Source organism: Camelus bactrianus, chromosome 35, assembly GCF_048773025.1.
Source record: "Camelus bactrianus isolate YW-2024 breed Bactrian camel chromosome 35, ASM4877302v1, whole genome shotgun sequence".
In the NCBI taxonomy this organism is placed as follows: Eukaryota; Metazoa; Chordata; class Mammalia; order Artiodactyla; family Camelidae; genus Camelus; species Camelus bactrianus.
In genome coordinates, this window is record NC_133573.1 from 17,929,971 (window position 1) to 17,945,942 (window position 15,972).

The 15,972-nt window shown below is 38.4% G+C and overlaps 1 protein-coding gene across 1 annotated transcript in view; it reads left to right on the forward strand.

The window, feature by feature from the left end:
• Window positions 1-15,972, forward strand: part of MYO3A (myosin IIIA) — a 193,613-nt gene that overhangs the window by 36,643 nt on the left and 140,998 nt on the right. Inside the window, exons 6-7 of the mRNA XM_074358211.1 lie at window positions 6,642-6,718; window positions 13,672-13,817. Coding sequence (XP_074214312.1) covers window positions 6,642-6,718; window positions 13,672-13,817 — 223 coding nt within the window. The remainder of the gene's footprint in view (window positions 1-6,641; window positions 6,719-13,671; window positions 13,818-15,972) is intronic.

Genomic DNA, 15,972 nt, shown 5'->3' on the forward strand with positions numbered 1-15,972 from the left:
TATTAAAGAAAAGGAGAGTGCCGGGTGGACTGGAGAGGGGACAGATTTTCAAGGGAAATCATATTAGTATTGATAGGAGTGGTGATTGTATAGAATCAGCTACCTGTGTCATTTTATAGATTTATTGGATGTTAAAGCTGGCGGTAACCTTGAATGTCGTTTTGTGTATTAAGTACAGAAATGTCGGAAGATGTTTGACATCCCTTATATGCAAAGCATTGTGTGAATGTGAATTTCCTGGTGAGAAAGTATAAAGCTTTCACAAAACTCGCTGAGTAGTTGTGACCCAAATGTAATAGAGAATCATTGATTTATTCCAACCTCCTAAATTAACAATGACAAAACAAAGCCTGAGCTCATTCTGAGATGGACCTGAACTAAAGCTTCATTGCTCACCTGACCTCTGTTAAGTCCCAACTCTGACTGGGGGAACACAGTGACGTTTGGGGTCTCATGGAATTAGTGTCAGTTCAGAGTTAGTGTCCAGTAATCCCAGAAAAGTCTGCTTATTTCCTTTTCCCCCATGCACACTTTTCCTCTGGTAGAGGGCCAGTAGTCCCTTTAGGGAAGGCTGTGAGAAAGATTAATAGTATGAATTTTTGGCAGTGAGCTGGAGTCCTTCCTTAGGGGGCCAACCTCCCCTTCATTTGGGGAATTCCAGGTAGGTAAACCAGCTCAAGTCTTGGCATTGACTGAGGGGCCATGACCATCTGTTTTTACGTTTCAAGTTAGATTTTAGTTCACCTGGCTTAGAACGGTTTTGCTTATGGAGGTCAAGTAAGACATGTACATCACTGCCAGTCTGCTTCTCTTTCGGGAACACCACGATCGGTTAGGCAGCACCATCGGTCCCTGCAGCTCAGACTGTTCTGAACGCTGCTTCGGCTCTGTCATCCCTTGGCCCCTGCCACTCTGTGGTCCATGACTCCCATTGAATTTCTGGTTTCCAGCTCAGGGGTAGCAGTTGCCTTTGAGAAGAGTGATAACAGAGCTCTTGAGAGATGCCGGGGCTGCCCTCAAAACTTACTCTCACAGTTGTGTCCTCTGGACCATCCCATGTTGGGTGGTAGGTCTTAAATGACAAATCCACTCTTAACATTACAGTCTTCCTAAGCCTTTGAACCCCTTCTTCTGGAGTAAGCCAGTGTAATTCTGGCATTTCAAGTTCGTTTACTGGGGCCAGTTTTTGATCCATGTCTGAGCCAAGCAACCAACCAAACTGTTAGACGCCACGTGAGAAGCAGAGTGTCTGCTTACTGGGCCCACATCAGTAAATTCAGCCTGATTCAAGTTTATGTTCCTTCTACTGTTACCCCACACCCTTAATATCCATCCCCCACGGAGTCTCTGAATACCTGTGTGTATAAGTTTGAAAAATCAAGTAGTTCTTTGGACTTTTGGACCTCACCTTTAGGGTTCTGCTGGGACTTGAGTTTGATTATAGGTTTAGAAGCAAAGAGAGGTGGTTGGGATGGGTCCTGAGAATTCTCAGTGTCTTGTAAGGCAGCTCCATCAGAGGAGGGCGAGTGCAAGCTTAATCTCCTCAGAAGGGGTTAGAGATTTGCTTAGGGGACAGAGAAGACGCATCAGAATCTAGGGGTTCAAAGCCCCTGACTTCAACACACCCAACTTTCAGGATCCTATTTCTTCTGAATCCATGCCTTCAGTTTAATAGCAGATACCCTGTGAGGGTAGGAATTCAGCTTACATCATAATTTAGCCACTTGCAAGATGAGATTCTGGATTTGGCTTTCAGCGATCTCAGCTCCCTGGCTACGGGAGAGACTGGTCTCTTTCAGGGCAGACACATGAGTTTTCAGGTCACTGTACAACACATGAGCTGGGAATTTGAATTCCTGAGATCATCCTTCTCTTTCCTCACTTTGTCCAGCGATATTAGAAACAACCAGCCACTGTCAATACTCTCGTTCATTTGGTGGAAATGTTCAAAGATATCACGTGCGTGGTCACCCTGAACTCTGCCTCTTGTTGATGCAGGAAAACGGATGTGGGGCATGAGGAGGGCTGTGTCCCAGGTCTCGTTTGAGCCCCTGGAACATGCCCTGCCAAGTGTGGGTCCTTGGCTTTGTGCAGGAAAGAATTCAAGTGTGAGCCACCATTGAGTAAAGGGAGATTTATTTAGAGAGATACACACTGCATAGAGTGTAAGGCATGAGAAAGGCAAGGAAAGAGGTGTGGGAATTGGGTGCTCAGGTTAAAGTAAAAGTAGATACACACTCCATAGACAGAGTGCGGGCCGTCTCCAAAGAGGAGGGAGGGGAAAGGGCAACTAGGCATGGTGGTGTCAGTATTTATGGGCCAGTAGCTTCACCATTCCAACAGCCCTGGGGAAGGGGCTGGGATTCCCATGAATTGGGCCATTCTTTGGCCTTTTGTGTTTATCCTTGGGACTGTCATGGCGCCTGTGGGCATGTTATTTGATCACGCTGTTACAATGAGCATATAATGAAGCTCAAAGTCTCCTAGAAGTCAAACCTCTTACTCCTCAAGGCCAACTAGGGGGTGAATCTTCCACCATTTTGGTGAATCTTCTACCATTTTGGTGTTAAATTACTGTCATTCCTGGAGCAACTGTGCCCTGTCCCCTTCCCTCCTGTCTCACTGTAAGTGTGTAATTGCAAGTGATCAGTGATGACATCTTGTGTGTCTCTATTGCCACATCATGCCTTGGACTGTTAGTGCTCTCTTTCCTCCTGGAAATGGAGCCATTCATGTCTTTTAATCTAATCAGATCTGAGGGTCAATTCCAGAAACCCCAGAACCAATTCAGAAAACCCATCTTTAATATTCTGTGCCTCTACAACCATCCTCAGTACTAAAATCTGGACTAGTCAGAGTTCTCCAGAGAAACAGAGCAGACAGGATGCTTATGGATATACAGAGAGAGATGCCTTTTTTTTTTTTTTTTTTTTAATGGCTTATGTGACTGTGGAGGCCTGATGACTCCAAAATCTGATTGGAGGCTGGCAGGCTGAAGACCCAGGAAAGAGTTGCCAGTTGAGTCCAAAGGCCATCTTCTAGCTGGACTCCTTATCCAGCAGAGGTCAGGCTTTGTTCTGCCAAGATCTTTCACTCAGGCGATGGGGACAACCCACATTATGGAGGATAATCTGTTTTACTCAGAGTCCACTGATTTAAATGTTAATCTCATCCAAAAACCACTTTCATAGAAACATCCAGAGGAATGTTGTATCAAATATCTGGGCTCCATGGCCCAGCCAAGTTGACACATAAAATTAATCATCACACTGTCTTAACCTCACCAACAAAATGAAGGGATTAGATGGTATAATAAATTTTTTGGCCCCTACTGTTGCAAAAATTCTATAGTTTTATGACTTCAATTCTCATTCCTGCAGTATTTTGCTTTTAGCAATAACAGCAAAACCCCATGCTCTTCCTTTTGCTCTCTTGAGATGTCAAGCAAGGGCTTTGCCTTGACAAATGGTTATGGCAAATCAAGTTCCCTGAAGCCATCTGGTCTGTTTGAACCAGTTTGGAAACTACATATCTGATGTTTCTTTTGACTGAAGAGTTCTCCTGACCACAAGTGTGAAGCCTGCATGTTTCTCTCCCTGGAAACAGGACTTACTTATGCCATAGAGCTACTGTATAGGCATCAAGTGGCCCAGGAAGCCTCATTGGAAGGACTTGAAAAGTCCCCAGCAGTATAATCAAAGCAAAGGGCTGAAGAATCATTAACATAAGCCTCCTTCGTGTTCCTGTGGCCTTGACTTTTAATGGATTATTGCCCTCTCCTCTAGCTTGCTTTCTGTTCACCCCTGATGTCTTGTGGGCCTCTTGTTTCTTCCAATATCCTCTCTCTATCCCAACTTTCTGCCTGGAATTTTCCATCTTTGGCATCTTCTCCTCTGAGATGCTTATGTAACTGTTTACTTAGGTGACCTACTCCATTAGCTCCTCCCTGCACAAGATGATTTTCCTAATCTTCCTTACTTCCTAGGGCTCCTGAACTCATAATTTGAATTGCCTTTTAAAGTAATTTATGTCAATCATTTCTAATAGAATTTTACATTTTTCTACCTTCTGGGCTCATTTTCTTGTGAGAATTTAAGTAAAAATGCCGTTTGTCCTCAGGAGACTCATTTTTCTCTCCAGCTGAAATTTACTAGCCTGAAAATGTGCATGTTAGATGTTATGACCATTAAGTTGCCTTCTAACTCTGAAGTAGTTGGTTGTGTTGCTAAAATGATCTTGAGGTATGACAGTCATCACAGAAGCGTTCAACAAACGTGAAGACCTTCCTTTGTCACTCTTTCATAATTATGTATGTGTCCCAGTTTTAATGTGATAATCATCCGGTATTCTCAGGCTCAAGAATTTCTTATTTTGCCTACTTGCATTGTTCCTTTTTCACTTATATTGAGACTTTTTGTTTTTCCTTCTTCACATTCTGGACTGAATTTTTCTTGTTTCCATCCAGTTTACAGGAACCAGGTGTAAAACATTCTTTCATAGGCTCCCAAAGACGCTAAACAGTATATGAGGCTCCATTGTAATTCATTATCCCAGATGCCACTGGAGTGTAGAAATACCCATACCTGATTAAGGAATATTCATAATACATTTATTATTTTAATATCATCCTTTAAAATTATCTTTAAACATTTCATAATGTATATGGTAATACACCAGGAAATACATAGAAAGTTGTATGTATATTGAATATGCTCGCTCAGAAGTTTCTTGTTGTTTGGGATGTGTGACAGAGTTTGGAGACCAAATGTTTGCTTTAGAAAATTCTTAATTTGTATTAATACAGATAAATATATAATCTCATATTAACATAAAACCTAATGACTCTTAGGCTTTGTAAACTCATTATTGACTACTACCTGTGTTGATTTGCTCCTTTATATGTAAAATCACTAGGTTCTTGTATTAGTCATGGTTCCTTGGCTACAGGCAAAGAAATTTATCTCCCACCAACTTAGGTGATGATACTGGAAACGACACTGCGTGACCTACAAAGTCACGGGAGAAACAGGACAATCCAGCCTCCTAAGAAAAGAGCTCTGGCATCCCTGAACCTCTGAAGCAGCATCGCCTGCATGAATCCTTAGAGCCCTGACATTGGGTGACTTGCTCCAGTCTCCTCCTCCCTGAGTGTCTCCACTCAAGAATCACGTTTCCAAGAAAAAGTCTGAATGGTCTATCTGAGTCACATGCCACACCCTAAAAACTTTTCTCAGCATCCTTCCCTGTATATTTCCTGTGGAGTGTGGAAGGATGGTCCTTTCCTGTCATTTATATCTATAAATTCAGGTGCCAGTGTGTGACTGCTTGCTGAAAAATGCCAGTTCTAGTGATATAATCTTCTCTTTATCTCCAGAAAGAGGAAAAAAGTTTCATATGATTAGTCTAAAATGTCACTTTCTTGCCAGGAGCGAAACTTCAGATATTTTAGTGAGTTACGGTTTTTTCCATCCCCTTTACATTTCACTTAAATGACATTTGAATTTTTTATTAAACATTTTTTATTGATTTATAATCATTTTACAATGTTGTGTCAAATTCCAGTGTAGAGCACAGTTTTTCAGTTATACATGAGCATATATATATTCATTGTCACATTTTTTTTCTCTGTGAGCTACCATAAAATCTTATATATATTTCCCTGTGCTAATACAGTATAATCTTGTTTATCTATTCTACAATTTTGAAATCCTAATCTATCCCTTCCCATCCCCCACCCCCTTGGCAACCACAAGTTTGTATTCTATGTCTGTGAGTCTATTTCTGTTTTATATTTATGCTTTGTTTGTTTGTTTGTTTTTCTTAGATTCCACATATTAGCGATCTCATATGGTATTTTTCTTTCTCTTTCTGGCTTACTTCACTTAGAATGACATTCTCCAGGAGCATCCATGTTGCTGCAAATGGCATTATGTTGTCAGTTTTTATGGCTGAGTAGTATTCCATTGTATAAATATACCACATCTTCTTTATCCAGTCATCTGTTGATGGACATTTAGGCTGTTTCCATGTCTTGGCCTTACCTCTTCATTGTAATCCTTCTGTGTATAATCTCTCTAAAGAAAAAGGGCTGATTCTATTGATGGTGTTGGTTTAAGGAGATGTGGTTAATTAGAAACTTCCAGTCAGGTGTGATTTGTCCCAAGTTGATAGATGAAAAATAATTTTATTTACAAGTCACCTGCTTTGTGCATCCCACCATATAAAACACTCAAATTCACCAGAATTTAGTAGTGGGCAGAGGGAAGAGGGGGTGCAGGTAGCCATACCACTCAAATCACAACAACATGCCAAGACATGCAAAACAGACAAATAGTTTAAAATCTAGAAAGCCAAAAGATATAGCAGTTAGGGTGATCAGAAGCAGATTAAGTCAGATGGGGGAACTAAAACTTGTAATGGGACTTTAAGGATGGATTGATTTGGATATGAGAAATAGAAAACAGGAGGACCGTTGTGTATCTTGGCTTTGCAGACATCCTGACTTTAAGGTGAAGTTCAAGTCCAGTGGCAGATGTAAGGGATCCGAATTTTAGTATTAGCTCATAAGCAGATCTATTGTGGTTGGAATCTCCTTACATGAGTCACAAATGCGAGAAGTAAGTCTCATCTCTTCCTTCCAGGTGTGTCTGCACAGCTCACCAGCACCTGGCACCGTCGGAATACATCCGTAGGAACGCCGTTTTGGATGGCTCCTGAGGTCAGATAGAGTTTTTTGCTTTTTGTTTTTTAAACTGGAGTACAGTCAGTTACAATGTATCAACTTCTGATGTATAGCATAATGTCCCATTCATGTCTGTGTGTGTGTATACACACACACACACATATTTGTTTTCATATTCTTTTTCATTCAAGGTTATTATAAGATATTGAGATAGAGTTTTGAAGGAGACAAATGTAGTATTTGATCCTTTCTGACTTTTGTTTTCATGCGCACTCTATCTCCATGTGGTTTTGGAATATACCAGAAGAAAATGTCAGTTATGTTGTTTTTATGTGAGATTTTTGCATGTGTGAGGAGGGACATGGGAGATAAGTGAGCTGTGAATGAATATGTAAATAAGTCAGGCAGGGTGAAGAGAAACTACAGTTGAACAGCACAGGTTTGGACTGCGGGTCTGCTTATACGCACCCTTTTTTTCCCCCAATAAATACAGTACCTGTATTTTCATTTTACAGATCTTTCAATTAACTAAGTGTGGGGAAAAGTTTGTGTTTGATCAGGGCTCACAATACGTGGAATCAAAAGACCTAGGGTTTGGGGGAGGGTATAGCTCAGTGGTAGAGTGTGTGCCTAGCATGCACGACGTCCAGGGTTCAATCACCAGTACCGCCATTAAAAAATCAATCAATCGATCAACAAACTGATTACATCCCCCACGGGAAAAAAATTAAAAAAAAAAAAAAGAACTAGGGTTTGTGTCCCGAGTCTGTCCAGACTGTTTCAGCCTCCCGCCCTAGGGGGAGTCATTTGTCAGCGCCTTTGTTTTTGAGCAGAGTTAGCAGTGTGTGGATTTTCAACTGTGGGAGGGTTGGCACCCCTACCTCCATATTGTTCAAGGGTCAGCTACACATGCAGCCTTAATTTTTCATTAAATATACTTTTAATTTCTTAACTTGTATCTCTGTTAATGATATTTAGATTCTACTTTTAACTTGGATAGAAATATAGAAGATCAGATTCAGGCCTATGAACCTGTGTGTAGTAGGTTCCCATAATGAGTCACTCTACTCAGGGCCACATGCACCTCGGTAGATTCTTTTCACCGTTACCTTGGGGAAGTTGTAGAGAAACTGCTATAATAGTTGAAGAAAAATGTTTTCTAGAGTCACATCTTCTCTCCACAGTCACTGTTAATGCCTTGAATCCTTTTGATTATGTTTCTCGGTAAAGAACACTGATGTTTGAAAACTCTCTGCAACCTTTGGGAAAAACTCTGCTATTTACCTACAGCTTTCTAGGGAGTGAAGGGAGATAATACTACATTAATATTGCAAAATCTTAGAACTAAATTTGTTTGAGGATGAAGTCCTGGTGTACTGTTTCTATTTTAGTACTAATTCAATTACTACTTGCAAAAAAGGTTAAAATGTAAAAGGTTTAAAGTAAAATATGGAGAAAGGATAAATTACCTTAAGAAACCTGAAACTTCCAATGGCTTCAAAAACTTTTTAATAGGGAGAACATCTTAAAATAAAGGTAGAAATTATAGTCATATAAGCAAAAACAAAATTGAATAAGAATATCAAATGAGGGTTTCTTCAGTTTGTTCTGATATGTTACTAGTATTTAAAAGCTTATGAAAAAAATTTTTAATGAGAAGTTAATAAAATTTAGCTATAATTCCAAGCTTTGTATCTTATTCCCATATATTAATAATTACTACAATAAATACCATAATATATAATAACTGTATAATTAATATTAAATAATTAAGTCTCCCTTTATCTTTTCATATGTTAATTTATAGTAACAAAGCCATTATTATATTTTAAGTTTGCCATTTAGTGACAGCAATTTTGATTAGTAGATCTTGGAACCACTATAATCTATGAATAAAAAGAAATACTTTGATCTATCTAGAATTTAACAACCAGAGTAATAAATGAAATAATAATTAAAATTGATACTCTCTAATATGCAATTGCTAGATAGTCATCTTACTGATAAGTCATTATTTATTACTAGTAAGCCTATGGTAGCACAAACAGGGTTTGAAAGTGCTTACCTACTCAGCAAACCAACGGATATTATATCAAAAAGAAAGGTTCACTGCAGTCTTTTCAAACTGTCATGTGAATATATGTTCAAGATTTTCTGCATATAATATTCCTCTCTCTGTAATAAGCATTTTCCAGCTTGTGAATGATTGGCAATGTTTCAGTAAATCTCCACTTATCTAGAATTACTGAAGAATGTATTTTGAATAACCAGCTATCTAGTTAATGAAGACATCACATATATACCAGCTCTATGTTATTAACGTCACATTTCTAAGAATTAGAAAACAGTAGGTAAACTAATTTAATATAGTCTTCATAATTAATGCATAGAATTATTTCAGTGTTTTTAAGGTCTCAAAGGCAAGCTTGCTCAAATCAATTATCTTGAAAAATCAAAAAGTGAAATTCTTTTTTTTTTTTTACTTTTAACTTGTCACCTTGTTTATTTTTTTATTTTTATCTTTTTTAATTGAGGTATAATTGACATATAACATTATGTTGGTTTCAGATGTACAACATACTGATTTGATATTTGTATATATTGCAAAATGATCACCACAATAAGTCTAGTTAACATGAAAAGTGAAATTCTTGATTTGACATTTTTTTCAATTTAATTCTAGATCAAAGGTAACATTTGTTGGTTACATAAAGTCATCCTTCCCAAACTTGAGTATGGGGGACAGGGGGCAGGGGAGACAGTGGCTGTGGTAGGTGACCCTATAACTTACTGTACAAGCCGGGACACCTTGGAGAGTGAAAGGAGGTGGTGTTTATCATGACTCTAGGGAAGCAAGCATAAACCAAGAATGTCGTGGGCAAATTGGGGCATAAATTCACCCAAGCCTATGAGGAAATTTTCCCAGACCACATGTGTGAAGCCATAAAATAATGGATTATCCTGAAGCAGTCATTTTCACTAAGAAAAAATAAACTGGTGGGGTGAAAAATATTATTTTTATACTAAAGCAGACAAAAATATATTACACAATAGAATAGAAAATTCATATGAATATATTTTTATTTTTAACAGCTTTTTTGACATATAATTCACATAGCATATAATTCACTCATTTAACATGTACAGTTTAATGATTTTTTAGTGTATATTTGCAGGGTTGTGCAACCGTCATCACAGTCTAATTTCAGAATATTTTTATTCCCCCAGAAGAAACCCCATTCTCACTAACAGTCACTCCCCATCTCCTCCCAAACTCTCCTAAGCTAGATAGCCACTAACTTGCTTTCTGTCTGTTTGATCTGGACATTTCATATAAATAGAATCAGCTGGTCTGTATCCTTTGTGTCTGGCTTCTTTATCTTAGTGTCCATCCATGTTGTACCCTATATCACTCCTTTTGATGGCTGAATAATATTCCACTGTATGTAGAAATCACATTTTGTTTATCCATTGCCAGTTGATGGACATTTGGGTTGTTTTCACTTTTGGGTTATTATGAATAAGACTTTTATGAATATTTGTCACATGAGGTTTTTTTTTCTTCTTTTTTTAGAAAATTGCAAATAAAAAGTTTAATTTCAGAAACTGAGTTCACCATTTTTAAATACACTAAAACACAGTCAGTGCAAATTCAGGTTAATAGGTATGGTATTTTAACAAAACAACAACTTTTGCAAAAGGTCATAGGCAAATCAGTGACGTGTTTCACCCAGAATATTTAACTGGTTTGAAGTAAGAAAATGAACCCTTCTCTAGATGTTGAAGTAAAAACTCTGAAGATGAATTACTGTTAAAACAACCTGACAACCAACACTCCATTCTGATGTCCAGGAGTCTAAATACCCCACTGATGGTTGAGCTGTCCCAAGTATAAAAAATAAAATCTTAACACCTAAGGCTAGTCTTACAACTGTCCTATAATAGTTTTCTTCCCTGTTAATAAACCATTTCTTCTAAAAAGAATTTTATACATAATTGATCAAATTGGGGGTCAGCGCACAAATTTTCAAGACAGCTTCATGGTGTAGAGTCGCCGAGTCATAGGCTTGGAGGTTTAATCAACAGGATGCTGTAAACAGGTCACCATGTGCACCACCTACACCACAGGCACCACTGGCGCTCACTGCAAGTAGTTGGGATGTGTCCGAGCTAGCGGACCACGTGTCACATGAATTGTTAGTAGAAAACTTGGGACTCTTGCTTCCAGTAGTTCAGGCTATGCTCTCTGATTTCAGCAACTCACTCTCCTGTGTTAATAAAAATGCTTTGGTGGGAAAAGTTGAGAAGGGCTGTGTAAGGTGATGGCCCCATCCTCATCAAACTGCCTCTAAATTGGGAAAATATATCCTGTTTCTCTCTTTCCACACACATGCGTGCACGCGTGCACACACACACACACACACACACAATTTATTTATTTATGTATGTATTATTGGCCTTCAGGTGCTTAGAATTGGTTTGGGTCATGGCTTTCTTGTTTATTTGCCCATGAACTCACCACGCAGCCCAGGACGAGGATGTCACCTCTAGTGCACATTTGCTTCTCTGCTTTTCCTCTGTCCCATCCTCTGACCCCTCCCTCCCTGGAGTGATCTTGTCCCACATGTTGTGTTTGTCATTGCCTCCATTTTACTTTTAATCACACTCGTATGTTTGTATTTAAACTCTTTTTTTTCATTGCTGTGAGTGTCAGGTATGAATAAAGATCTACCTGGGAAGGTGTCACCCTTCCTGGATGGCACATGTGTAGATGTTACTGACTAGACTGCACTGTGCCAACACAGGAATTTTTTTAATGTGTTAAGCCTGATATTAAGTGGAGTCAGAAAGATGAAATATTGTTCCAGACAGGACCTTAAATTTCCTTCACTTTGCATGTCATTTCATTGCACTATAGTTAAATGATAAAACTCTAACCTGCCATTGTCTCCAAATCATTTTTTTATTTGTCTTGTGAGTTGGCTGGCATTCACAAAATGTAAAATTTATTTTAATGTAAAAAATAGTTCTAAAATTTTAAAGTTGAATTTTCTTTTTGTTATCACTCATTGATGTCACAATTATTATTTGCAGTCCATCTTATTTATAGTATATATTTAGAAATAAATGGTGATGTAGCTATGTAATAATTCTTCTGTGTTATATTATGTCACAATACTGCAAAAAAAAAAAAAAAAGCCCACCTTTTTTCCTCATTTCTGAGTGATGTCTTTAATTACTGGAATTTTTAAAAACCTGGTTGTAGCTTGACTCTTCAGTGTTCTCCCAGAGAAGCTGCTGATAAAGCCTTATCAGTGTTTGTTGATTGATTGATTGATTGATTGGGGGAAGGTAAGCAATGTTTATCCTAGGAAGAGCAACTCATTGAGAGATAAAACCGTTTCAAAGTTTACAGATATGTTTACATATCTGACAGTTTAGAGCTTTAGCTTTTTAAACTTACATAGTTATCAAAGGAATAAAGCCAACCACAAAATAAGAGTCAACAAAATGCGGTAATCCAGTAATAAAGGACAGTCCGATATGCTTACACATATTCAAGAAATCAATCATCTAAGTTATAAATAATAAGTAGTTCATTTGTATCCCTTTTTCCTAGATTCCACATGTAAATGGTATCATATGGCATTTTTCTTTCTCTTTCTGGCTCGCTTCACTTAGAATGATGATCTCCAGGGCCATCCATGTTGCTGCAAATGGCATTATTTTATTCTTTTTTATGGCTGAGTGATGTTCCATTATAAATATATATGTGTGTGTGTGTGTGTGTATACATATACATATATACACTACACCTTCTTTACTCAGTCATCTGTTGATGGCATTTGGGTTTTTTCCCATGTTTTGGCTATTGTAAATAGTGCTGCTATGAACATTGGAGTGCATGTGTCTTTTTGAATTATATTTTTCTCCGGGTATATGCCCAGGAGTGGGATTGCTGGATCATGTGGTAAGTCTATTTTTAGTTTTTTAAGGAATTTGCACCCTGTCCTTCATAGTGGCTGCACCAATTTACATTCCCACCAACAGTGTAGGAGAGTTCCTTTTTCTCCACACCCTCTCCAGCATTCATCTTTTGTAGACTTTTTGATGATGCCCATTCTGGCTGGTGTGAGGTCATATCTCATTGTATTGATTTGCATTTCTCTGACAATTAGTGATGCTAAGCATCCTTTCACGTACTTGTTGGCCATCTGGATATCTTCTTTGGAGAAATGTCTATTGAGGTCTTCTGTCCATTTTTTGATTGGGTTGCTTGTTTTTTTGATATTAAGGTGTATGAGCTGTTTGTGTATTTTGGAAATTAAGTCCTTGTTGGTTGCATTATTTGCAAGTATTTTCTCCCATTCCGTAGGTTGTCTTTTCATTTTGTTGATGGTACTTAGCTGTGCAAATCAATGTTTATTTTTATCCAGTTTATTTTTCTCTTATTAATGGTGTAAGCCTTTTTACATTTCTCCAGACTTGTCTCATTCCTGCCTTCTAGTTGTCAGAAAAGGTCAAGGCCATTTAAGTAGACTGCTCTAGAGCTTAATTTTCTTTACCTCCTTCTTCACTTTTAACTCATTAAAGATACATTCTTCATCTTTGCCATGATGAATGACTCGTCCACTCATCAAATGTTTACTGAGCTCTTGTCATTGCACAAGCTTTAGCTGTGTGATTGATCCCATCCCTTCCCATCCACTGGGGACACTGTTTCATTCCCCTTTCTGTTTTGCATTTTCAAAAATATTTTTTCCCATAGGCTTCTTCCCTTATATATGCAAACCTGCTAAGATATTCTCTGTTCTCAGAATAAAGTTGCTACTACAGGTTGTGATGTGAGCTTTTACTCCCCCATGTTACTGCCTTTGATCGTAGCTATTAACCTCATCAGCTTGAACTTCCACACTGTCCTGAGCTTTTTGCTTTGTGCTTGTTAAAGTCACAAATGTCACTTTTTTTTTTTTTCTGTTTTCTATTAGGTGATTGCGTGTGAACAGCAGTTGGATACCACTTATGATGCCAGATGTGACACGTGGTCCCTGGGGATCACAGCCATCGAGCTCGGGGATGGAGACCCTCCACTAGCCGACCTGCATCCCATGAGAGCGCTCTTCAAGATCCCAAGGTCAGAGGGCTCTCACGTGCGTCTGGCACCGGCAGCCCTCCAGCCACTGACGGCTCGTCAGGCTCCTCATGGAAATATCCAGCTGTACTTCACCAGACTGGGAGCAGGGTGGTCTGGAATATCATTCTGCTTCTTCCAAGACACTCTTATTGTCCCACAGTTTCATTTCTCTAGTCTAAGTAAAAGAGCTTTCTCTGGATATAATGTGTCTTTTTCCCTTCGGTAAGGATTTGATCTCAGAAAACAGCAGTTCCTCCCATTCTTGGTCCACTTCCTCACTCGTCACTGAGGCTCCCTGATCCACAGTCAATGCCACAGTGATGTGCTGAGTTTCGCTCCATCAATCTAGTAATTTTTGCTATTTGCTTAGACTTCCCTTTGTTTAGAATTTTAAAATAATAGCATTAAGAAAATTATGAATAAAATTTACTGATCAAATAATAAGGATTTTAAACATGTTGCTGTTCTGAATATATTAATGTAAAACACTAAGCTCTTTGGAGCCAGGAAGGCACTTTCCTCTGTAGACCCCTCCCCTTCAATGCGTTTATTGACACACTTTCCTCAGCTTATCTGAGAGCTAATTAATCACTCTCTTATATATGTTTTGGTTAATTCCTAGATATTTCAGAAAACTGATGTGAAAAGTCTACCTATTTTTATTATAAATCTGTTGTCTTTTGAGGACTTTTTTAGGGATTTTGCCTGGCTCCTTAACTTTAATGAAATGCATAGAAAGGGCCTGTGGTGACAGGGTCCAGGGCAGAGAGGTAAAGTATGTTACAGTTTGTTACCACACGCTCCATTAACTAAATTTTGTGGTCCTAATGCCCACAGAACATTGAATCATATGTACAAAGCCCTGGTGGGGGTGTTTCCAGTCCTAAAGTAATAATGCCAATATGATTTATCCATTTCCAAATAGATCCATTTGGAATATTTGGCATATACTTAAATTGGTATAAGACCAAAGCATTTGAATTTGTTTTTAACCTTACCTGGGAGTTTCCTGCCCTATTTATATATTGTGAATTGTAATACCCTAGATAATCTATATACCATCCTTTACATAACAATTTCAATGTATCTCTCTGGTCTTACTGTTTGTGAAATATATTGTTTATTTGGTAAAGAGGGAAACAAGATTATTTAAAAAAAAAAAAAAAACAGGAAACCTGCTCTATACCAAGTCTAAGACATTTCATTAAATTTGAGGAAAACAAACAAACAAAAAATCTGTGTGTCCTAACTCCTACTGTCATTCAGTATGTATGACGAAGGACCATTCTTTCTGAACCATCTTTATGGTCAAATGACTGTAGTTAGCTTAGTGTTACTGCCCTTGGTGATGATGCCATGCAGAGGAGGGAACGCTAATGTTGATATATTTTCTAGCAACAAGCAAGGAACTTCTGGAAACTGCTCCATCTTAGTTATTTCTCATTACTTCTACCGTCAGTATGTCTCTAAGATGGAATTCTAAGAATACGGACTGTAGAAATAATTAGGGGAAAAGGGCATCTGAAAAGCTACCCAAGTTCTGAATTGTTCTAGATCAAAGCCTTGTTATACTCAAAGCAAGCCAATAGATCTCTTAGAAAGAAAATTATCAGGAGAACAGGAAACAAGGCATGATTGTCGGAGAAAAGAATTGCTTCTTTTAATGTGCAAATCAGCAATCTTCAGATAGTCCTGAGGGTCATGAAATGAGCTGTAGGTGTGATCTCGGGTAGATGAGTCGCTGCACTTTCCTTTAATGAGCCAGTACAGACTGCACATTAATTTCATTAGAAGCCGTTTGAGGAGTAATGCAGAGCTGAAGACAAAGTGCTTCCATTCCACTAATGAAAACAGAGAGCCGTTCGAATTAACATAAAGCAGTACTTCAGCAAACTCAACTCTCACAGCTGATCAGTGGTGCTTGATTACAGTTAGATTAGCCTCATTTTCAAATGATGTTCCTTTGTATTCATGAACATACCAAAAAGGAAAAGGTTTGCTCAGCTTAAGATGAAAGGAATTAATAACAAAATGTTCTAAGTGGCATTCAGAGCTTTATTGCTCATCGTATTTTCCAGTTCCTCGCTTTTGTAACCTTGTTTCCAGCCACCCAGTAACAACAAAACAGGTCTTAAAGTCATCCTGCAAGAAAGGT